This window comes from Dendrobates tinctorius, unplaced genomic scaffold (genome assembly GCF_039654945.1).
Source record: "Dendrobates tinctorius isolate UK_male_01 unplaced genomic scaffold, ASM3965494v1 ptg000175l, whole genome shotgun sequence".
NCBI classification, from domain to species: Eukaryota; Metazoa; Chordata; class Amphibia; order Anura; family Dendrobatidae; genus Dendrobates; species Dendrobates tinctorius.
In genome coordinates this window covers 938210-964144 of record NW_027361842.1, presented here as the reverse complement: position 1 = coordinate 964144, position 25935 = coordinate 938210, and the positions used below count along the sequence as shown (strand labels likewise).

Here is a 25935-nt window from a genome sequence, read left to right as displayed (position 1 = left end):
ATATGTCTGGGGAAGTGCTACTAAGAGTTGCCAAGCTAACTTGAACACTGCCCTTGTGACAGTGTCCTAAGATGTTATGTGACCTCAAAGTGCAGGATCCTAAGTCTTTGCACAGACTAAACAGTGGAATAGGGATCTGATGGTTCCCTGCTATACCATTACACACTACTGTTCATGTGTTCTAAGGATACAGGTACAACTGAATTTTTGAATTTTGGATGTACCCCCCCCGACACCCTGGCACAGTGTGCTTGCTCGCCAAATTCAGGATAGTGCTGTTGAATCTGTATGGAAAAAGAACAGCATTCCATCTGGGTGATTAAGAGTTTCATGAAGACTTTATTCTGCCATCATGCAACGTTTTGACCCTGACGGGTCTTTGTCAAGCATGTCAAGTGCTGTTAAATCCAGGACGGTTAGATGATATGCATTAGGCATTAAATACACTATCAGAGTGCATCCTAGACTACAATTCCTTTAAATTTCCTCACTGTACCATCACAAGGAGCACTGGAGTCAGGATGCCCATTCTAGTAGTGTAAGTCCAAGTTGTGTGAGTTACTGTGGTGATACATTTATTACTTGTTCTGTGGATAGGTGATAAATGTCCATTGTAAAAAAGATAATTCAACAATTTAGTTTTTTCAACATAGTAGTCCTTTTCTGTAACAACTTATCCCCAATATTTAATTGTCAGATCTAGAGGCCACACCCTTTATACATTGCACAAAAGAACAGTCTAAATTCTCTTTTTTATCAAGAAACACACCATATACAGAATAATACAGAAATTTGTATACATTTATTGACAGGTCATAGTTTTCAAAGCAGTTTAATCTAGAGTTCCATCACATATTCTGTCCCAGGATACTTTGGTAGGTTCAAGTCAAATTTCTTCTGTATATCATATGGCAAAAATCTCCCAGCAATAAAGTGGTGTTTGCCTGAAAAATGAGTGGCACACATCTTCGGAGCAGACAATGAAATGAGTACTTCAGGATTAATACCTTCAAAGTTGCCAGCCTCTATATCCCAGCCTGCAAGGTAGACCGAAAATGATTAGTAAATTATATTATTATTATTATTATTATTATTATTATTATTAATAAAGAGTATACAAATACAGCACATTCTTAACAAAGATAGTAAAACATTGACAAAAATAAATACAAACATGTACACAATGCAGATTACTTGTTACTCGCTTGAGCATTAGTGTGCTCGGGATGCTCGTTACTCGGTGAGTATTTTTTGAATGCTCGAACGGGAGCTTGAGTCCCCACCCCGCATGTTTGTTGCATTTTATAAAGCCACTGAAAATGTGGGGATTGCCTGACAGTCATTGAAATTCTGTAGCAATCTTGGTTGTGGTATTACTGTGACTGGCTGGCTGCATAGCGATTGATTATGACCCATGACGCTATGCCCGGCACACACTGTACTCCGGACACAGGCAGCGTAGTGAGAGGTGCTGATAAGAGAGGGACCTAATTGTAGCTGCATATTAGCCAGGGATTCAACCACATTTATATTTCTGTGAAATACAACAACAGCCCTTCTTAGGGCCAATTATAATCATTATTAATACTGCTGTTAGCATTACTTAGGGAGTGACTGTGATGAAGGGATTGAGCATTACAGGATAGGATGAATTGTACGTCCTTCATGCTGCAGCCTGCAACTGATAACAAAACCTCTTCCCAGGGCTAAAAATATTCTTTTTGTTCTTAATCATGCAAAATAATTTGAGCAGGGAAATATTATACACCATTTTTCTGTGGCAGCTGTGCGTCAAAAGCATACAGCCAGACTTGGTTGCATCTCAATGGCATTGCTATAATAGCAGTAGTCCCCTCAGCCGACACTAGTGACCAGAGGTAAACTTTATACCTCTGATCATAGCTGCAGGCTCACGCTGAACTGCGGCTCTCTAACCTCTGCACCATGTGAAAAAGTCTCAGGGTGTGTGCACACGCTGCGGAATGCTCTGTGGATTTGTCTGCACGGATTTAGTAAAATCTGCAGGTAAATCCGTAGGTCAGAAGACCTGCGGTTTATCTGCGGATTACCCTGCGGTTTTGCCCTGTGGTTTATCATCTCAACAATGGGGCAGATGGCAAATTGGAGCGGAATCCGCAGAAAGAATTGACATGTCATTTCTTTCTGTGGATTGAAAACCGCAGCAAAACCGCGCGGGAAAATCCGCACAGTCTGCACTACGGTTTTTGTTTTCCATAGGTTATAATGCTACTGTACACCGCAGCAGAAACTGCTGTGGATCCGCAGGACAAAAACCACTGCGGATCCGCAGCAGAATCCGCAGCGTGTGCACACACCCTCAGGCTATGTGCACACGCTTCGGATTCACCCACGGATTTGTATCTGCGGATCCGCAGGTAAAACCGCAGGTAAAATGACCAGCGGTTTTACCTGCGTATTGGCCCGCAGTTTGCCACCTGGATAATGGAATAGGTGGCAAACCACAGCAGAATCCGCAGAAATAATTGACATGTCAATTCTTTCTGCGGATTCAAAACCGCAGCTTTTCCACAGTTGAAAATCCGCAGCATGTGCACAGCAGAATGTAAATCACATAGACTTACATTGTACTGTACAACATCTGCAAAACTGTTGCAGATCTGCAGAGGCCAAATCCGCAGCGGATCCGCAGCAAAAACCGCAGCGTGTGCACATAGCCTCACAGTGCAGAGGCGAGTTCATCGCAGTTCACCAGGAGAATTTCACTGTGCTGAATTTGAACTGCGGTGAACTCGCCTCTGCACCGTAAGACTTTTTCCCACAGTGCTGAGGTTACTGCAGTTCATTTGTCAGCTGGGAACACAGCCTCATTGACCGGCTGTAACCTCAATGATGTCACCACTAGTCACTGATGCTGTGCTCATAGCAGCTAATTCATCAGCGGTTCTCAGCCTGGACGGTCGCATCTTGGCACAGTCCAGGTTGAAAAGTATTTATCCCCCAGACATGGATTACACAGCGGGACAGAACAACAGACAGGTGAGGTATATTGTTATTTTTTTATTTTCGTTTTATTACAGAAGAGGGATTCAGTGGAACTGGTATAACTGTTTGTTATTTTTAAATAAAAAAGTAAAACTGTTTATTTTATTTCAAATAAAAGACTTTATTCTGGCTGTGTCTTTATTTACCATATAACTATAGGATTAGTAATGGATAAGTGTCTCATAGATGCTTCTCCATTACTAAGCCGTGGGCTTGATGTCACCGGACAATACAAAGGTGACATCAACCTCACAAATATGAACCCCACTTAAAACCGCTACAGTTCAAGTGGGAAGAGCCGGGCAAAGTGCCAGAAATGGATGTGCCTTTTCTGGGCAGCTGTGAGCTGCTATTTTTAGGTTGGGGGGGCAATATTCATGGCCCCTTACCAGCCTGAGAATACCAGCCCCTAGCTGTCTACTTTAGCAGGGCTGGTTGTCAAAAATGGGGGGATTCCATGCAGTTTTTTTACTTATTTATTTAAATAATTAAAAAAAAAAAATAACATGGCACCCCTCTATTCTTGATAACCAGCCTTGGTGAAGCTGGCAGCTGAGGATTGCAGCCCTAGTTTTGCCTGGCTGGTTATCAAAAATACAGGGGAACCCATGCAGGTTTTTTAAAAAATAATTATTCATAGCACAGGAGCCGACTGATGAATACTCTCATCAGCCGCTCCTGCTCTCACTGTTATTAGCGGCAGCAGGCATCAGCTGATGGGAGCAGTAGTCCCATCAGCTAACACCACTGACCAGAGCTTAACTTTGGGAACCGCAGCTCTCTGACCATCGGTGTTGATATTACCGCCGATGACAGCGTGGCAAACATTGAATGTTCGGGCCCCCCATTCAAGTGAATGGGGTCTGGGTCCAGGTTTGGGTCCGGTTACTGTTCTGCTACCCCGACCCAAACTTTTTCTAACTGTTCTGTCGAACCCGCCAGACCCGAACATCCAGGTGTCCGCCCATCTCTATTATTGAATACATAGCAGATAATGCTTCCAGTCTCTTTGCCAGCACCACACAGTCTATCATATGGTCCAGTCTCACTAGCCAAGAGTCTAGAACACATAATGCTCACCATGACCCTCCTTCCTCCCACCATGGCGATTCCCAGGAGATGAATGATCCCACACTCAGACACTCTAAGGAGCTTTTTACGTTTCCATTTATTGGTTTCTGGCCTATCGCTCTGCTCAATTCAAAAAGGACATGAGAAGATTGAATGTAGTTATGCCCAAATATTTGAGCAGCCATGATCATAAGAAGTTAACAGTGAGAAACTGCAATTAGTATCTCAAGAAGTAGATGATGATGATGAAAACACAGTTGCGAAGAAGTGATGTTGTCAAGTCAACAAGTCAAGAGAACCAGAGTGCAGAAGTGGAAGACGAGGTGGCAAACGATGAAGTCACTGACCCAACCTGGGAAGGTGACATGCAGAGCGAGGACAGCAGTGCACAGGGGGTGGAATCCACAACACCACAACAGGCAAGAAGAGACAATGGGGTCGCTAGAGACAAGAGAAGGGCAACTGATCCCCAGAGCACTAACATGGGTGACGTTACCAAGTCAAGGGTTAGGTGTTTCCGAGTCTGGTACTTTTTTAAAGACAGTCCGGTTAACCCATTAAAGGCCTTTTGCAACATCTGCCATAACCTAAGCAAAGATGAATCCCACCCTGCACCTGTCGTTGCACACTTGCAACCACCATCAGCAACTTTGTCCACGTCCTTGTCCCAGTGCAGTTTTCCCTACCCCAGTCTTTGAAAAGCAAGCATAAATATGCAGCCACTCACCCACAGGCTACAACGATAAACTGCCACATTTCCAGACTGATTGTCCTGAAAATGTTGCCATTTAAGCTTGAGGAGATAGAACCTTTCCACAATCTCATGGCAGTGGCTGTCCCTCGGTATTTGGTCCCCAGCCACCAATATTTCTCCTGGCATGCTGACCTGGCCTTACACAAGCACATGTCCCATAACATCAGCCGATGAGGATGGCAAGAAAAAGAAGAAACCATGAACCCATATGCCCTCTTTTGGGTGGGAAGGTTTGAATGGGAGTACACCAAAAAAAGGAACATTTGAATTGGCTTTATGATTCACTGCTGTCATCTGGTGGGGTTGAGAAGCATGGGCCATTCCAGGCCTTGTTCATTTCAATAAGAGTCAGCCTGTCAGCATTTTCAATTGACAGGCAGATGCGCCTATAAATTATGCCTCTGACTGCACTAAAAACCCACTCTGACAGAACGCTAGCAGCAGAGCAGGCTAGCAACTCCAAAGCATTGAGAAAAAATTCATGCCACATGTCTAGCTTGAATACCCAATAGTTGTACAGCACAGAGGTATCACAGAGGACGCTGGTAAGCTTGGCTAGGTACTCCATCTTCAAAAACATTTCCCTCTTTGTCAGACTACCCCATACATCATAGTCTAATGAAATTGTTCCCCACCATTGTTAGTGTTCCCCTGCCTCTGTTGGACCTGGTGTTTGTCTCTCTCATCTCTCCTCCTTTATGACCTCTACCGCCAACGTTGTCAGATGGCAATTTTTGTACTAATTGTTCGATTAGGGCCTTCTGGTGTTGCATCATTTTACTACCCCTCTCCACCGCAGGAAGGAGAGATGGAAAGCTCTTCTTGTAGTATGCATTGAGAAAGCTGAACAACCAGTAATTAGTGTTGGCCAAAATGTGTATAACGCGAGGGTCACGAGAAAGGCAGCATGACATAAAGTCAATCATGTGTGCCAGACTTCCAACAGGCAAGACCTCCTTGTCCTCACCAGGAAGATGACTCTCCATCTCCACCTCCTCCTCCTCCATCTCTTTAGCTCATCCACGTTGTACATATGGGATGAAGCTGGTGTGGGTATTTGAGACTCATAAGGATGACGTGCTCAAAGATGACATTTCAGAGATGGAGGACGAGGAGAAGGACGGGGTGCAGGAACTGGTGTAGGAGGTGGAGGAAACTCTGATGGAGCTAGGGCATGTGGAGCGCCCGCTAGGGCCGTGGGGATACTCGGTGCCGGGCCGATATTTAAAGGGGATGTGTCACGGCAGCAGTTGACCTGATCCGTGGACCTGGGCATCCAATAAAAAGGATATAAGGTAAATAAAGTGTCAGGAACACCACACTACACTCGCTCACTGAGCCAGTGCTCGTGTCCTGAATACAGAAACAGTGCTAAAAGATACCTGTGGAGCAGGGCAGCAGCAGTGACAATGCGTGCTTCAAACTATCGGTGTCAGGATCCTGTCAGCGCCGGAAAGTAAAGATGCACAGGACCTGTGGACGCTGAAGTTAGCAAGCTGGCACAGGACCTACGGTCATGTGATTGCAAGGGGGCAGGGCTTAGCGTCCTGCTTTCAGAGATGGCAGGACACCATACAACAACTCAGAGTCAGGCAAAACGGAAGTCATACACAGTACGGGCGAATGAGGTACAGGAGGGAGATACAGATGGGAGGTCAGACAAAGCCAAAGGTCATACACAAGAGGGCGACGTGGTACCAAGGGGACGAGCAGAGAATAGTCAAGTCACAAGCAGAGAGTCATACACGAGAGAGCAGTGCGGTACAAAAGGGACAGGCAGAACTCGTAACAGGGACAGAACCGGATCACAACCAAACAAGCAACAAGTTATCAGGCACAAGGCACACGTACACCAGAGGTCAACTAACTCAGCCGAGGGCAGAAGTATAACGGACATCGGACCTAGGTCCAGTGTGCATTAAATAGCCGCCCTCTGCCAGAGAGAGGCAGAAACAATTAACACCCTGTCTGACCAGGACGGGCCAAAGCGAAACTCCGTCCTGGATCATGAAAGTACCCTCCTCTCAATGGGGGCCACTGGACCCTCAGGTTCTCAGGATACTTGGCGTGAAAGGCCCGGACCAACCGATCCGCATGAACTGATTGAGCAGGAACCCACGAGCGTTCCTCAGGACCATAGCCTTTCCAATGTACAAGATATTGAAGGGCACGACGGACCAACCTGGAGTCGACAATTCGTTCCACCTCGTACTCAGACTGCCCGTCTACCAAAACTGGTGGTGGGGAAGCTGATGGTCCTTCCCCACCGGACCTCGCAGGTTTCAAAAGGGCTCTATGGAAAACATTTGGGAACCGCAGAGATGGCGGAAGATGCAACCGAAAAGCCACCGGGTTAACTGCTTCGGTAATTTCATAGGGACCTATAAACTTGGGTCCATGCTTCGCCGAGGGGACCTTGAGCCTTATATTCTTGGTGGATAACCATACCTTATCCCCAACCTGAAACACCGGTCCCTCGGATCGTTTTTAGTCTGCAAAAAATTAAAATTTATCCTGAGCCTTCGTAATGTTACTCTGGACCTCCCGCCATACCTCCCCCAACCGCTGGATCGTCTCATCCGCCCCAGAACACCCAGAATTCAAACGGGAAAATTCTCCAAAATGAGGATGAAACCCATAGTTGCAGAAAAAGGGGGATGTACCTGTAGACTGGTTAATGCGGTTGTTAAATGCAAATTCGGCCAACGGTAACACAGAACACCAATCATCCTGTCGGGCTGAGGTCAAGCAATGCAGAATTTGCTCCAGAGACCGATTGGTCCGCTCGGTCTGCCCATTAGTCTCAGGATGATAAGTGGATGAAAAGGACAGACCAATACCCAACCTCTTACAAAAAGCCCTCCAAAATCTGGAAACAAATTGCACTCCTCTATCAACACCACATTCAAGGGTACCCAATGCAACTGCACCACATGCTCAACAAACAATCTGGACAATGTTTCCGCATTAGGTAGAGCTGCCAAAGGTACAAAATGTGCCTGCTTACTAAACCTGTCCACCACAACCCATACGACGGTATTACTCTTGGAGGGGGAAGGTTGGTGATGAAATCCATGGACAAGTGTGTCCATGGTCTCTCAGGAATTGGCAGTGGTACTAATTCCCCGGCCGGCCGGTTATGGGGGGTTTTCGCACGGGCACAAACATCACATGCAGACACATATTCCCCAACATCAAAGGCTAAAGAAGACCACCAGAATATTCTAGCAATGGCCTTCCGGGTAGCCGAGATCCCTGGATGTCCACCCAGAACTGAGTCATGGAACTCTTGGAGGACCTTGAGACGAAACTGAGCTGGGACGAAAAGTTTATCCACCGGCTTAGCCGGAGGTGCAAGAGACTGGGCTTCCCGAATCTCCTGTTCCAACATATTAGAAACACCTGCCACCACCACCCCAGGCTGAAGAATGGAGGATGGAGGTTCCGAGGGGGACACCGGATCTAGACTGCGTGACAAGGCATCAGCTCTGACATTTTTGGATCCTGGCCGAAAAGTGATCGAGAAGTTGAATCGGAAAAAAAAAAGTGACCATCTAGCCTGCCTGGGAGTCAACCTTTTAGCTGACTCAATGTAAGCTAGGTTTTTGTGGTCTGTAATTATGTTTATAGGATGGGCAGCCCTCTCCAAAAAATGCCTCCATTCTTCAAAGGCCAACTTTACGGCCAGAAGTTCTCGATTCCCAACATCATAGTTTCTCTCCGCAGGGGAGAATTTCTTCTAGAAAAAGGCGCAAGGTCTCAAATTGGTCAAAGTGGCGGGTCCCTGGGACAATACCGCTCCCACCCCCACATCTGAGGCGTCTACCTCGACAATAAATGGTTCTGATGGGTCCGGTTGAATAAGAATCGGGGCAGACATGAAACATTTTTTCAAAAACTGAAACGCCGCTACCGCTGGTCAATTCTTGATATCAGCCCCCTTTTGAGTCATGTCTGTGAGGGGTTTAACCACCTGTGAGAACCCCCTTATAAATTTGCGATAATAATTGGCGAAACCTAGGAAACGCTGCAGAGCCTTCAAATCACAAGGTTGAACCCACTCGACAATGGCCTGCACCTTATTAGGATCCATGCGATGCCCTTCAGCAGACACAATGAACCCCAGAAAAGACAGTTCTTGAACAAAAAATAAACATTTTTCAAGTTTAGCAAAGAGACAGTTCTCCCGGAGCCTTTGGAGAACTGCTCGAACATGACCAATGTGAGCTTGTATATCAGGTGAGTAGATCAGTATGTCATCCAAATATACCACCATAAAACGTCCAATAAAATCAGAGAACGCGTAGTTTATGAAATTTTGGAAGACTGCTGGCGCATTGGTCAGGCCGAAAGGCATGACCAAATTTTCAAACAACCCTTCAGTAATGAGAAAAGCAGTTTTCCACTCATCTCCGTTCCGGACTCCGATAAGGTTATATGCTCCCCGTAGATCTAGTTTCGAAAACCATTTAGCTCCCGACAATTGGTTGTATAAATCAGGAATAAGTGGAAGGGGATACGTATTCCTCACAGTTATCTTATTTAACTCACGAAAATCGAGGCATGGGCGTAAACCACCGTCTTTTTTCTTTACAAAAAAGAACCCTGCCACCACGAGAGAAACAGAAGGACGAATGTGTCCCTTATGGAGACTCTCGGAAATATATTCCTTCATTGCAGCCCGTTCTGGACCTGAAAGGTTATACAAGCTGGCCTTGGGCAATTTAGCACCTGGAGCCAGGTCAATGGCACAGTCAAATGGGCGGTGTGGTGGTAAAACCTCGGCCTCTTTTTCGGAGAAAACGTCCGTATAGTCTTTCAGGCACTCCGGAATACCTTCCAGACCCACGGATGACACAGACACAGTAACCAGACAGTTTTCAGAACAATAGGGACCCCATTTGACATTGTCCCGAGATTCCCAAGTAATCACTGGATTATGCACTTGTAACCAGGGGAACCCCAACACCAGCCCGCAGGCAGGTTGTCCATAACAAAACATGAAATATGTTCCTGGTGCAAGGAACTTACTTTAAGGAGAAACTCTTCTGTACGAAACATAACGTCATTTTTAACCAGTGGTGTTTTGTCAATGGCAACACTGTGAATAGGAGTCTCCAACCTAACTGTCCCTAACTTACACCTGGACACCAGGTCAGAGTCAATAAAGTTTAATGACGATCCGCAATCCACGAAGGCAGAAGTGAATGTGGAGACACTCCCACAACAAAGTTCCACTTGTAGCAACATTTTTGAAAATGCAGAAAAGGGTACCTGGGAGCCTGGCTGATCTTCACGACAATCACCCGGGCTCGGTCGCTTGTTGGTCCGAGGACAGGAGGGGCAATCCTTTTTCCAATGTCCAGAATCGCCACAGAAAAAACAGCATTTTCCCACACGTCGTTGTCTCCTTTCTTTCTCGTTGAGGTCGATGGTTCCCAATGTAGGACTGGCTCCCCTTCCTTGGGAGAATAACGGTGTCTCAATCTGCATCACTCCCCTCGCCCGTAGCCTGCGATCCATTCGGACGGCCTGTGTCATAGCCTCCTCCAGGGAATCAGGCGGAGGGTGGCGAGCCAAGGCATCTTTCAGATGTTCAGACAGGCCTCTACGGAACAAACCCCGGAGGGTGGCATCATTCCAGCAGACCTCAGCAGCCCAGCGTCTGAACTCTGAACAAAACTACTCGGCTGAGTGCTTCCCCTGGCACACACTCATCACCATGTCCTCAGCCATACATATCCGATCAGGCTCATCATAAATATGCCCCGGGGCCTCAAAAAAATGCATCCACAGTCATATGCTCAGGGGCCGTGGTCGGAAGGGAGAAAGCCCAAGCCTGGGGGGCTCCTCTTAACAGAGACATAAGACATAATGACCCCCACTCTCTGGCTTTCATCCCCAGAAGAGTGTGGTCTCAAAGAAAAAAAAAAAGCTTACAGCCCTCTTTGAAGACTCTGAATTCCTTTTTATCTCCAGAAAAGGTATCCGGTAACTTAACCGGAGACTCAGGGGAAACCAATGTAACATCCCGAGATCCCGAAGAAAAAACCCCCTGCACAGTGTCAGCGAGTAGCTGCTGAGACTGAGCCAGGACTTGTTCTCCAAGGAGTTTCTGAGACATCAGAGTCAGGTGCTTTACCTGCTCAGAAAGAGCGTGCATAGGATCCATCACACATACAGGAGAAGGGGAGCAGAGAAAAAAAAATGGTAAGGGTCAGTTATAATGTCGGGAACACCACACTACACTCGCTCACTGAGCCAGTGCGCATGTCCTGAATACAGAAACAGTGCTAAAAGATACCTGTGGAGCAGGACAGCAGCGGTGACAATGCGTGCTTCAAACTATCGGTGTCAGGATCCTGTCAGCACCGGAAAGTAAAGATGCACAGGACCTGTGGATGCTGAAGTTAGCAAGCTGGCACAGGACCTACGGTCATGTGACTGCAAGGGGGCGGGGCTTAGCGTCCTGCTTTCAGAGATGGCAGGACACCACACAACAACTCAGAGTCAGGCAAAACGGAAGTCATACACAGTACGGGCGAACAAGGTACAGGAGGGAGATACAGATGGGAGGTCAGACAAAGCCATAGGTCTTACACAAGGGGGCGACGTGGTACTAAGGGGACGAGCAGAGAATAGTCAAGTCACAAGCAGAGAGTCATACACGAGAGAGCAGTGCGGTACAAAATGGACAGGCAGAACTCGTAACAGGGACAGAACCGGATCACAACCAAACAAGCAACAAGTTATCAGGCACAAGGCACACATACACCAGAGGTCAGCTAACTCAGCCGAGGGCAGAAGTATAACTGACATTAGACCTAGGTCCAGTGTGCATTAAATAGTCGCCCTCTGCCAGAGAGAGGCAGAAACAATTAACCCCCTGTCTGACCAGGACGGGCCAAAGCGAAACTCCGTCCTGGATCATGACATAAAGTTTGTAATAAAGTTTATAATAAAGTGTTCGTGACGTCACCTGTAGTTTCTGGTCAGAGGTGACCAGCGCTGCAGAGCAGATCCTGTGGGACTGATGGTGATGCAGCAGAGTGCAGCAGAGTTGGTACAGCTGTCAACAGTTAGAGCTCTGTCCCAGGGCAGTTGTAATATGTAGATGTTAGAAGTAATGATTAGCGTTGAGTAGTGTTGAGCATTCCGATACCGCAAGTAGCGGGTATCGGCCGATATTCACTGTATCGGAATTCCGATACTGAGTTCCGATACTTTTAGCATATCGAATACCGGAATCAGAAGTTCCCATAATGCTATGAGCCAGTTTGATTTGATTCAGCCAATAACAGTCCTCAGAAATGTGGGCACATCCTGTTAGGCATGTAGGCATGCTAACTTATGGCATAGCTGTGATTGGCTGCTGAAATGATGTCATGATGCACTATAAAAGCCGCCGCCACCATTTCGGGTTCACTCTGCTGTGAATTCAGTTAGGGACAGGCTGTTGTTCAAGACTGTGAGGGACAGTTAGAGATAGCGATTTTCACAAACATAGTGTGCTTTACCCAGGCTACATAATCCACCACTGTAGCTTTCTTTTGCCTTGCAGCAGTGTTCACAGCTGTCTGCAAAGTCTGTGTGAGTGCAGCTCATGCTGAGTAGTGTGTCCTGCAGCCACGTCTGGTTGTAGGCCGCTCAGCGTGTCACTGCCTCATACATATTTTTCTTTTCTTGCTGCTCATTTTTCATTCTCCTATTAGTATGCATCCATCCGTATCCATCTACATTGGTTGGTTGCAAACACTATATAGGAGCCTTTTTTCTGGCTTGTGCCCTTCAGCTGCAGCCAGGTTAGTATTACCCTATTTTTTGGAGCCTCATCTTTTGCATTGTAGGTTACCTTCCTATATTGTAATAGCTCCAAAAAGTTTGTGATACTATCGCATTCAAATCTTTGGTCACATCTTTTTTGTTTTTTTGAAAAAAAAAAAAATAAATAAAGTTCACCAAACACTCCATTTGACAGTTGTGTAGGCCACATTAGCTCATATTAAAGTGTAGTCCACACACACAAACTTCATAAAATTAGTGTTTCTTATACCTGTTACCAGCTGTTCAGGAATAAGCACACTCAGCCCCCCCTTTGTACTTTTCTGCCTATCTTTATCAGTCTACCAAGATGAAGAAGGCAGGGAGTAAGGCACGTGGGCGTGGAGTTTCAGCAGGGAGAGGATGTTGGGATTCTGCAGGGAGAGGACGTGGGGATTCTGTGCCTGCTGTGGGCACCAGTGAGTCAGCATCCTCCAGTTTTAGCAGGCAACAGTCCTTTATGTGCAGCTTTGTAGGACCTCGCCATACCCCACTGCTGCGGGAGGAACAAATCGAAGCCGTTGTCGGATGGATGGCAGCTAACGCATCGACTTCAATGACTTCCACGTCCTCTCAGGTCCAGAGCACTGAAGAGCAACCATCTGTCTCTTCACCACCTGCCAAAGTGCCCAGGCTGTCAGAGAGCCCTGGACAGGAGCCATCACAGTCTCTACTTCTGTTCTCTGAATCTGTTGGCTTGGAAAGAGGGGGACAGCCAAGCAGCATTCAAGAATGTGAAGAAGAGGGAGTATGCAGTGATGCGCAACTTCTTTGTCCCTCTGAATCTGAAGAGGCGGGTGGGCCAGTGCCTATGGTCAGAACACCTCAGTACGCATCAGATGATGACGAGACTCAGGTGCCACTTTTTGGTGCGTACGGTGCTGGCCAGACAACCCAGGAGAAGAAGGTGTTTGAAGAGGGGAGTGTAGATGATGAGGTCCTTGACCCATCATGGCGTGAGGAACAGGAAGGTGGTGGGAGCAGCTCTGAGGAAGAGATTCCCCAAACGGCCAAAACAGGAGGGAGAGGGAGGGGGCAGACTTGGTTGCCCGTAGCCTCCACTTCGGCACCCATTAGGAGCATTCCTCTTCCAAAAGCCAAAACGGGCGCTCCCAAGACTTGCAGTGCGTGGTCCTTTTTTGACACAGTTGCAGATGACATTTGCTTTGTCAAATGCAAGCTGTGTCATCAGAAAGTCAAAAGAAGGAAAAATGTCAGCAACTTCAATACCACAAATATGTGGAAACATGTGCGGACCAAGCACGAGCTGGAGTTACACAGACACACTGAAGACGTAGGCCATCGTACAGCACCAACTACCACCTCTTCAGCTCGTGTTGGGGCCTCTTCCTCCAGTTCACACACAGCTGGTTCGGCTTCCTCACAGGATCGCCAAGGAAGAACCTCTGGCACTGTTGTTTGGAGACCCAGTGACATTCCACCCACAGCACCACGTTCCCAGTCATCCTCACACTTCCAGGCCACTCTACAGCCATCGGTAGCACAAGCATGGGATAAAAGGCGGCCATACTCGGCAAACCATCACCGAGCACAGGCTCTGAATGCTGGCATTGCCCTTGAAATGCTCTCATTCAGGCTGGTGGAGACTGACACCTTCCGGAACTTCATGGTGTTGGCAGTCCCACAATACACCGTGCCCAGCCGCTTTTATTTCGGCAGGCAAGCTGTCCCTGCCCTGCAAAAGCATGTGGAGGGAAAAATTAAACATGCGCTACTAAACACCGTCAGCAGCAAGGTCCATCTGGCCACCGATGCATGGACCAGTAACCATGGACAGGGACGATACCTTTCCCTCACTGCCCATTGGGTCAATGTTGTGGAGCCGGGTACAGATCTGGAGAGTGGCGCTGTACGTGTTCTGCCAACTCCACGGATTGCAGGAATCCAGTCTGTACACATTGACTCCTCCTCCTACTCCAGTTCCTCAGAAACAGCGCTGCAGGAGCCTGTTACAACCGATATGAGCACAGCCGTGGCCAAACGTCAACAGGCCGTACTGAAATTAATTTCTTTGGGGAATCGAAGCCACACAGCGCAGGAGCTCTGGAATGCCATCAAGCAGGAGAGCGACGTGTGGTTTCTGCCAGCGAATCTCCAGCCAGGCTTGGTAGTGTGTGACAATGGCCGAAATCTGGTGGCAGCTCTGGGCCTAGGCAACCTCACTCACATCCCATGTCTGGCACATGTGCTGAACTTGGTCGTGCAGAGCTTTCTGAGGGACTATCCGGATCTTGATGCACTGCTGCACAAGGTCAGCATAGAGTGCGCTCACTTGCGGCGTTCCAGCACGGCCGGATCGCGCCTTGCTGCTCTGCAGCGCCTATTACGCCTTCCGGAACATCGCATCATATGTGACCTACCCACCAAGTGGAATTCAATGTTACATAGTTGGAGTGGTTGTGTGAGCAGCAGGCAGCAGTAATGGTGTACCAGCTGCATCAGGCGCAAACAAGTCGCACTGTGCGCCGGTCACACTTCAGCACCACTGAGTGGTCCTCTATGAAGGACATCTGCCTCGTTTTGCATGCCTTCGATGATTCCACGCGAATGGCGAGTGCAGATGATGCACTAGTCAGCATGACTGTCCCCCTTATCTGCCTGCTTCAAAAAACACTGCAAGCACTAAGGGAGGAGGTTTTGGAAGCGGTGGAGGATGAGGAGTCACAAATGCCATCTGCTTCTGGACAGTCTGCGCTACGTGGTTCCTCACAAAGGCCTAGGCAGGGGACACTTTGTGAGGAGGAGGATGAGGAGAAGTCAGTGGAGGAGGAAGACATCTCTCCAAAGGAGGGAGGTACCCAATGTCAGTATGTACAGCGAGGGTGGGGTGATGCAGAGCAGGTAGAGATGACGACTCAAGCCGGGGACAGCGTTTCTTTGGCAGTTGGGAGTCTGCAGCACATGGTTGATTTCATGCTGCAGTGCCTGAGAAACGACCGCCGCATCGCCCACATTCTCAACACGGCTGATTATTGGGTGTACACCCTCCTAGATCCTCGCTACCGGGACAACTTACAAAGCCTCATACCACCGTTGAACCGGGAGCGTAAAATGCGGGAGTACCAAGACACACTGGTGCAGTCCATCATGTTCTCCATTCCACCCGAGAGCAGTGCTGCTAGTGCTTTACAAAGCAGCTCTGTGCGTCGAGGCAGTGGAGGAAGCTCTGCACAAAGAGGGAGCAGAGGCAGCGCCTCAGCACAAGGCAAGACCAGTATGGCCCAAATGTGGCATAGTTTTGAGTGTCTGCCACAAATGTCTACACCATCACAGACGGCTCCTGTCAGCAGGAGGGCAACGTTTCTGTCAGATGGTGACAGACTACATGTCTTGCCCTGTCTGTGTACTCCCAGACGGCTCTTCCCCCTTCAAGTTTTGGGTCTCTAAGCTGGATACATGGCCAGAGCTTAGCCAGTATGCATTGGAGGTGCTGGCTTGCCCTGCTGCAAGTGTATTATCGGAACGCGTCTTTAGTGCCGCAGGTGGTGTACTAACAGACCGTCGCACGCGTCTATCCTCCGATAACGTTGACCGGCTTACTTTTCTGAAAATGAACAAGGCCTGGATCTCGCCAGAATTTGCCAGTCCTCTTCCAGAATAAATAATTGGTTGGCAACAGTATCCAGGTCTCCTGTTGTGTTCATGTTTCTACCACCTGAACTGTAATCCCTGGGCTTCAACACAGCCAGTTGTCGCTCAGAAGTGCCGTCTGCACAGAGAAAAACACTAGCTCCTGTGTTAGTGGGGTTCAGTAACGCCAGTTGCTCCCCTGCTGTGTGGACGGCAAAGTCTCCTGCTCCCTCCACAATCAAACTACTACTGATTTTTAACCGTGCTCCACTTAGGCCTCTGGCTCCACTGTCTCTAGTATTTCCCCTGGCCTTCAACCCCACCAGTTGCTGCTCTGAAGTGGCGTCTGCACAATCCACACTTGTTCCTGTGTTACTGGGGCTCAGTCATGTCAGTTGATCCCCTGATGTGTGTCCGGCAATGTCTCCTGCTCTGTACACAGGAATTCCCATTACTAGTAGTGGGAATGTGGACACATGTGGAGCCAGAGGCCTAAGTGGAGCACGGTTAAAATCAGTAGCAGTCTACAACCTATATAAAACTTGCTGCAAGTTGGCCTCCGCCTGCTGCATGATTAGAGTTGAGCGAAACGGGTCGAAAAATTTCAAAAGTCGCCGACTTTTGGCAAAGTCGGGTTTCATGAAACGAAACCCGACCCTAGGATGAGGTCGGCCACGAGGTCGGCGACTTACGCGCCAAAGTCGCGTTTCAAAAGTTTGTTTTGCGCTCTTTTTCAGCCAATCAGGATCCACGGACACTGTGGGCAACGTGATGACATAGGCAGGGGTCACCACCATCTTTCAGAAGGGCATGCAAATGATTGGCTTGCTTTGGTGGGCGTCACAGGGGGTATAAAAGGGCGTGCACGCCGACCGCCATCTTACTTCTGCCGATATCAGTATAGGGAGAGGTTGCTGCTGATTCTGTAGGGAGAGCGTTAGGCAGGAAAGAAGACAAAAAACTGCTTCTGCTGCTAGCGATTTGGCCTGCACAACACACCAGTCACTGTGTGTGCAGTGCAAGGGGAGGCTATATAGTGATGTATCAGTGTGACAAAAGTGACTAGAGGATAAGGGAGATTTTGAATTTGAATTCAGTGGTGTTGGTTGTTGGGCTGCCTTCTAAGGCTTCCTGACATTCCTGCATTGCTGTTTACCCACTGCTCCGCAAACTGCTTTTTTAAAAACAATCCCAATTTTTTTTTTTTGTCCTGCTGAGAAGAAAAAAAAACTGCTTCTGCTGCTAGCGATTTGGCCTGTACAACACACCAGTCACTGTGTGTGCAGTGCAAGGGGAGGCTATATAGTGGTGTATCAGTGGTGTTGGTTGTTGGGCTGCCTTCTAAGGCTTCCTGACATTCCTGCATTGCTGTTTACCCACTGCTCCGCAAACTGCTTTTTTAAAAGCAATCCCAATTTTTTTTTTTGTCCTGCTGAGAAGAAGAAAAAACTGCTTCTGCTGCTAGCGATTTGGCCTGTACAACACACCAGTCACTGTGTGTGCAGTGCAAGGGGAGGCTATATAGTGGTTAGAGTTGAGCGACTTTTGGTTTTTTAGGGTCGCGTTTCGTTTCGTGAAACCCGACTTTTCCAAAAGTCGGGTCGAGCAAGATCGTCCGATTATAGGGAAAAGTCGGGGTCGTCCCGAAACACGAAACCCAATGTAAGTTAATGGGGAATAAAAGTCGGCAGTGAGAGGAGGACAGGAAACACACCTACAGTGCCCATTTGAATGCCAAAAGCATCAATTCTTCTTACTTAAGCTTGTCAACCTTAATTAACTTCATAATACAAGTTACGCACTGAAAAATGGGGGTTATTTGGCTAAAGTTGTGGGGGGTAGGGCTGGCTCCAGGTTTTTATGTGCCCTGGGCGAAAGAGCGCCCCTTTAACACATACCACAACTCATCATGCTCCGATACGGCAGAGAAACAGCGGTATAGTACAATGAAAAATACTTCACTTTTTACATCTCATGACGAGGCCCATCTATTTCTCCATACAGAATCATTGGTCCCATATAATGTTTGAAACAGTATATGATGAGCTCCACATAATGCTACAGTATATGTTGGTCCCCATGGATGAAGCTCCACTGTCTTATGGGCCCAAATAATGCTCCAAACATAATGGGCCCCATTTCTACTGCTCTAGTGTATAATCGGCCCTGTAAATGCTGCTCCAGTGTCTGATGTCCACCTTTGGAATGTTCCAGTGTATGGTGGGCCCCATCTATCATTCTCCAGAGTATAGTGCTCCCCCAAAATTGCTGTCCCAACATTGAAAACAATCAAATAAGTCTCCTCGCTAGGGAATCCCTGTACTTGTCTGGACTCCTTGTCGTCCCCATCTTCCATCTCACTGCACAGTATTTCAACTTTGCAAGTGCTGTGATCCTGAGCAAGCAGGGGGGGGCCCACTCATTGGCGACGGCACTGGCACAGGGCCCCTGATAGTACGGTGGTGTGTCTGATGGCGGGTGGGCCGAACCTGCACTTTCATCTGCAGCTTCCTCTTTGTCACCGTGTAAGATGGAACTGTATATGGGAAGGGTAACCTGAGTTTCATCAGGGTCAGATTCAGGCCGAGTAGCGTGCGAGGGGAATGTAGTGGTCTGGGTCAATGTACCAGCAGATTCATTGAGCAGTGGCTGGGCATCAGTGCACTTGTGTCGCCCCCAGGAGTACGGTCGCCACAGTGGCATTACCTTCTTCCTAGGGACTGTGATGTCATGCTTGGGAGCAACGAACGATCTCTCTAGCAGGTTAACTGATTGGGCGGCGTTATGCCCACGAGTCATGACCCTCCAAACAGCGTTCATGAAGGCAAAGTGTTTGTTTTACGTGGGCAGTATGGTTGCAAAGCTGAACCTTAAAGGAATGTCCAGAAGGGCACCACCAGGAGTGGAGCCTACGGTTAAATTCGACTACACCTGGGAAACCTCAACCATGCCAGCTACAGAACAGATGCACACATTGCAAGCTTAATTCCGTTAACGAACGAGACTCCGTCATCCCCCGCGGTCCGAGTCCGGCTTACTAGAGGGACACGTGAGGCTCTGGCACATGGGATTGGCCAATAACTGGTGTGTCATGCCATTACATGTCCGTGGCTGCATGTGCGCTACACTGAAAAGGCCAGCGTTTGTCGCTTACAGGTGCAGATAACCCGCTGAACAACGTTAGTGATGGGGATCACTGATGACAATTATTACCCGCGAACAATGATTTCCCAGTAAGTGCAGGTCAACCGCAGTTCCGGAATTAGGCCTAACCGTCATTCCTGAAAAAATGAAAAACTTACGTGTGCAAACCACAGGTGCTGTAGCTTGCTTAACAGCTCGCCAGCCGTTCTCACGCCCAGTATGGATTGCACGTGATTGCACAAAGGTTAGAAAGGGTACCGTATCCCCGGATAACATGTATGGATAGGGTACACATTCAAAATATATGTCTATACATCAGGAGGCAGGCTCAGACGGTGTTAGGCCCAGTATGGATTGCACGTGATTGCACAAAGGTTAGAAAGGGTACCGTATCACCGGATAACATGTATGGATAGCGTACACATTCAAAATATATGTCTGTACATCAGGAGGCAGGCTCAGACGGTGTTAGGCCCAGTATGGATTGCACGTGATTGCACAAAGGTTAGAAAGGGTACCGTATCCCTGGATAACATGTATGGATAGCGTACACATTCAAAATATATGTCTGTACATCAGGAGGCAGGCTCAGATGGTGTTAGGCCCAGTATGGATTGCACGTGATTGCACAAAGGTTAGAAAGGGTACCGTATCCCCGGATAACATGTATGGATAGCGTACACATTCAAAATATGTCTGTACATCAGGAGGCAGGCTCAGACGGTGTCAGGCACAGTATGGATTTGACGGCCCAAATTACACAGCGGAGGAGCAGGGAGAGGTAAAGATTGCAAATGCTGGGGCCCTGCCCAAGCAAGGGGGGCCCACTCGTGGCCGTCGGTACTGGCACTGGGCCCCTCATAGTACGGCGGTGTGTCTGACGGCGGGTGTGCACCACCACCGTCAGAGACACTTGATTGCACTATGAGGGACCCTGTGCCAGTGCCCGCACCCAAGAGTCGGCCTACCCACCTGTCCAGGGCAACGGCACTCGCACGGTGTCGTGCGCTAGGTGGTGACCCCGGCCATGGGGGGGGAGGCAGCACAGTTAGGGAGTTTTAGAAAGTGGCATATGTTGATGTTGGACATTCAGCTGATGCAAAAGGCGAAATAGGTGAAGTCCCAGGAAGAGGTGGACCAAAGCAAGCCATTTTTCTGTCACCCTATGTGTCATCAGGGGAAGGTGGGACAAAATCCTTGGAAACCCATGCATGGTTCATTTTAATGAAGGTTAGATCATCCACATTTTGAGTTGACAGACGGGTCCTTTTTTCTGTCAGTATTGATCCAGCTGCACTGAAGACTCTTTCCGATAGCACACTTGCAGCTGGGCAAGCGAGGTCCTGTAAGGCATATTGGGCCAATTCAGGCCAGGTGTCCAGTTTAGCGGCCCAATAGTCAAAGGGGAATGACCTGTGTGGGAGAACATCGATATGGGAGGAAAAGTATGTTGTAACCATAGTTGACAACTGCTGTCTCCTGTCACTTTCCATCGATGCAGTATTACCAGTTGTGTGAGCGGTATTTGAAAAATCAGTCCACAACATTGTCATGAAACCCCTGTCTCCAACGCCACTTCTGCTGTGTGCACCATGAACACATCTGCCAAGCTGCTTCCGGCCCGTACGGCTCGTGTGAGAACCATCACCGCTGCTGTGTGCTGGGAATGCGTCAAGCAACCGATTTACCAGAGTTGCTTGTTTATTAGCCAATATTAGGTCAAGGTTCTCCTGTGGCATGATGTTTTGTAATTTGCCTTTATAGCGTGGATCCAGGATGCTGGCCAACCAGTAGTCGTCATCGTTCATCATTTTGGCAATGCGTGGGTCCCTTTTTAGGATCTGCAAGGCATAATCTGACATGTGGGCCAATGTTCCCGGTGTCAATGATGCACTGCGAGTGCTGGGTGGAGGAGCACTTTCTGGCAAATCCACATCCCTCCAGTCACGCACAAACCCTGTACCAGACCTTGCCACGCCAACATTTTCACTTGCCCCACGAGATGCATGCTCCTCCCCTAAGTAATCATCCCCATCATCCTCCTCCTCCTCCTCTTCTTCCTCCACCTCGTCCAGGAGAGGTCCCTGAGCAGACAATGGCTGAATGTCATCAAGGATTCCCTCCTCCTCTTCCTCCTCATCAACATTGGCTGCAGACGCCTGCTCCTTAAGGTGCGTCAAAGTTTGCATGAGCAGACGCATAAGTGGGATGCTCATGCTTAGGATGGCGTCGTCTGCGCTTACCAGCCGTGTGCATTCCTCAAAACACTGAAGGACTTTACAGAGGTCTTTCAGCTTCGACCACTGCACACCTGTCAACTCCATGTCTGCTCTCAAAGTGCCTGGCCGTGTATCCTCCCACAAATGCATTATGGCCTGCCTCTGCTCGCACAGCCGCTCCACCATATGCAGGGTGGAGTTCCACCTTGTTGCAATGTCGATAATGAGGTGGTGGTTGGGAAGGTGGAGTAATCGATGCAGCTTCTGCATACGAACGGAGTGTACAGGCGACCAGCGGATGTGCGCGCACAGTCTTCGCACCTTCTGGAGCAGGGCTGTTAACTACGGATAATTTTTGAGGAAGCACTGCACCACCAGGTTCAAGGTGTGAGCCAAGCAAGGTATATGGCTGAGTTTTGAAAGGGCTATGGCTGCCACAAAATTACGTCCGTTATCACTAACTACCTTGCCTGCCTCAAGATGTACACTGCCCAGCCATGACTCAGTTTGTCGCTTCAAGTTCTCTGCCAGCACCTCGGCGGTGTGTCTGTTGCCCAAACACATCATCTGCAACACAGCCTGCTGACGCTTTCCACTAGCTGCTCGATAGGGGGACACATCGTGTGCAACAGTGGCAGCTGCAGATGGAGTGCTCGTACGACTGCGCTCTGTGGACGAGCTTTCGCTTCTGGAGGAGGAGGAGGTTCGAACGCCTACAGCCAACTGTTTCCTATACCGTGGGCTAGGCAGCACTGTCCCACCACCGCTGTCCCCTGTGGACCCTGCATCCACCACATTAACCCAGTGCGCAGTGATGGACACGTAACGGCCCTGGCCATGCCGACTGGACCATGCATCAGTTGTGAGGTGCACCTTTCCGCTCACTGACTGCTTGAGTGCATGGACAATGCGGTCTTTCACATGATGGTGGAGGGCTGGGATGGCTTTGCGAGAGAAGAAGTGGCGACTGGGTAGGTCATAGCGTGGTACTGCATAGGCCATGAGTTCGCGGAAAGCTGTGCTTTCCACCAACCGAAAGGGCATCATCTCAAACGAGATTAGTTTGGCAATGTGGGCGTTCAAACCCAGTGTACGCGGATGAGAGACTGAGTACTTTCTTAACCTACTCATAGTGTCTGGGAGGGTGAGCTGGACTTGAGAGCTGCATATGGTGGACGTAGCGGTGGACAGGGCGGACTGAGAGAGGGTTGATGATGGTGATGGAGTTGGTGTTCTTTCTGATGGCCTAGAATCAGTCTTTCGTTGATATAACAGTGGGATTCCCTGACTGCTGTGGCCTTGCAACGACACCTCAACATTTGCTGCTGTGCTAACCGGTGGGCTTACAGTAGTGGGGGAAACAATGTAGCGTTGCTGACTACCTTCGTTGTGATCAGTTGCACATGTGGCACTTGAGGTTTGGTGTTGTGTCCACGCTTGCAAGTGCATGCTGGTTAAATGTCTAAGCATGCAACTGGTATTCAAATTTTTCAGATTTTTCCCTCGGCTAAAGGTCTTTGCGCACTTCTTACAGATAACCTTGGCCTGATCATGAGGATTTTGGTCAAAAAAGTGCCACACTGCACTCTTCCTACTTTGGCAGACATTTTGCGGCCTAGCACGCTGTGATCTTTCGACCCTCTGGACAAGCTGTCCAGCAACTCTTTTGATGTTTGGAACCTGTCTTTGGAGTGCTCCGGGCCTGCCAGATAACAGCTGTTGCGATGTCGATGTCTGCTGTGGATGCTCCTCATCTGAGCAATTGATAGCAGCACCCTCTTTCCCCAATGGATGCCAATCAGGGTCAACAACTGGGTCATCCATCACCTCCTCTTCTATGTCAGGTGCACCTTCCTCTGTGTCACCGTGTATGGTGGTATAGTGTGCGGGAAGGGGCACCTGAGTCTCATCAGGGTCAGAATCTGGCTCTGTACACTGCGAGGACAATGTAGCGCTCTGAGTGAATGTACCAGCAGAATCATCCATCATCGGCTGTGCATCAGTGCACTCCATGTCAGATTCATCTTGGCCTGGGTAATTCACCATTTGACTTGATAATCCAGGCATGGTATGTGAAAACAGCTCCATGGAGTAATCAGTAGTATGGCCTGCGTCATCCTTCAATCTTGGTTGGGGTGAAGGACACAAGGAAAGGTGTGGTTCATGAACATGAGCCTCCAATGACGACTCAGTGCTTTTACTTTTTACAACTGAAGAAGAGGAGGCGATAGAGCTGGAGGCTGAGTCAGCAATGTAAGACAAAACTTTTTCCTGATGCTCTGGCTTTAAAAGCGGTTTGCCAACTCCTAGAAAACTAAGCGTTCGAGGCCTTATGTAGCCAGACGATGACGCAGGCTCAACACCTCCTGCATTCGGTCCTATTTTGCTCTTGCCACTACCATCAGATCCACCACCAACACCATCATTACCAGCTGCCAACCCCCGCCCAATTCCACGGCCTCTTCCACCAGCTTTCCTCATTTTTGGTAGAAATGTAGACAAAATCCAACAAACTATATAGTAATGTAAAACAAGGTACAAGGTGTCTATAGGACAGGGGAGATTTTGAATTTCTGCAGACACTTGTGGACACTGGACACTTTTGGATTGTGTGAGGCCCACTGATATCTGAGCGCTATGTGACAGGCTCGATGGCACAGCTGTGACCAAAGTGACTAGAGGATAAGGGAGATTTTGAATTTCTGCACATACTTGTGGACACTGGACACTTTTGGATTGTGTGAGGCCCACTGATATCTGAGCGCTATGTGACAGGCTCGATGGCACAGCTGTGACCAAAGTGACTAGAGGATAAAGGAGATTTTGAATTTCTGCACACACTTGTGGACACTGGACACTTTTGGGTTGCGTGAGGCCCACTGATATCTGAGCGCTATGTGACAGGCTCGATGGCACAGCTGTGACCAAAGTGACTAGAGGATAAGGGAGATTTTGAATTTCTGCACACACTTGTGGACACTGGACACTTTTGGATTGTGTGAGGCCCAAAGAATATCTGAGCGCTATGTCACAGGCTCGATGGCACAGCTGTGACAAAAGTGACGAGAGGATAAGGGAGATTTTGAATTTCTGCACACACTTGTGGACACTGGACACTTTTGGATTGTGTGAGGCCCAATGAATATCTGAGCGCTATGTGACAGGCTCGATGGCACAGCTGTGACCAAAGTGACTAGAGGATAAAGGAGATTTTGAATTTCTGCACACACTTGTGGACACTGGACACTTTTGGATTGTGTGAGGCCCAATGAATATCTGAGCGCTATGTGACAGGCTCAATGGCACAGCTGTGACCAAAGTGACTGGAGGATAAAGGAGATTTTGAATTTCTGCACACACTTGTGGACACTGGACACTTTTGGATTGTGTGAGGCCCACTGATATCTGAGCGCTATGTCACAGGCTCTATGGCACAGCTGTGACAAAAGTGACGAGAGGATAAGGGAGATTTTGAATTTCTGCACACACTTGTGGACACTGGACACTTTTGGATTGTGTGAGGCCCACTGATATCTGAGCGCTATGTCACAGGCTCTATGGCACAGCTGTGACAAAAGTGACGAGAGGATAAGGGAGATTTTGAATTTCTGCACACACTTGTGGACACTGGACACTTTTGGATTGTGTGAGGCCCACTGATATCTGAGCGCTATGTGACAGGCTCGATGGCACAGCTGTGACAAAAGTGACGAGAGGATAAGGGAGATTTTGAATTTCTTCACACACTTGTGGACACTGGACACTTTTGGATTGTGTGAGGCCCAATGAATATCTGAGCGCTATGTGACAGGCTCGATGGCACAGCTGTGACCAAAGTGACTAGAGGATAAGGGAGATTTTGAATTTCTGCACATACTTGTGGACACTGGACACTTTTGGATTGTGTGAGGCCCACTGATATCTGAGCGCTATGTCACAGGCTCGATGGCACAGCTGTGACAAAAGTGACGAGAGGATAAGGGAGATTTTGAATTTCTGCACACACTTGTGGACACTGGACACTTTTGGATTGTGTGAGGCCCAATGAATATCTGAGCGCTATGTGACAGGCTCGATGGCACAGCTGTGACCAAAGTGACTAGAGGATAAAGGAGATTTTGAATTTCTGCACACACTTGTGGACACTGGACACTTTTGGATTGTGTGAGGCCCACTGATATCTGAGCGCTATGTCACAGGCTCGATGGCACAGCTGTGACAAAAGTGACTAGAGGATAAGGGAGATTGGATTGCTTTTAAAAAAGCAGTTTGCAGAGCAGTGGGTAAACAGCAATGCCAGCGTGTCAGGAA

General features: G+C 48.4%; 1 protein-coding gene across 3 annotated transcripts in view; it reads right to left on the bottom strand.

Annotated features, from left to right (window-relative positions):
• Positions 1 to 319: 319 nt before the first annotated feature.
• YJEFN3 (YjeF N-terminal domain containing 3) overlaps positions 320 to 25935 on the bottom strand; it is a 654481-nt gene continuing 628865 nt past the window's right edge. For 2 of the 3 annotated variants that reach the window (XM_073551326.1, XM_073551327.1), the window contains one exon: positions 320 to 1037. In XM_073551326.1, the coding sequence (XP_073407427.1) occupies positions 838 to 1037 (200 nt within the window). In that variant the 3' untranslated portion in view covers positions 320 to 837. The remainder of the gene's footprint in view (positions 1038 to 25935) is intronic. The other variant, XR_012221368.1, reaches the window with a different exon arrangement.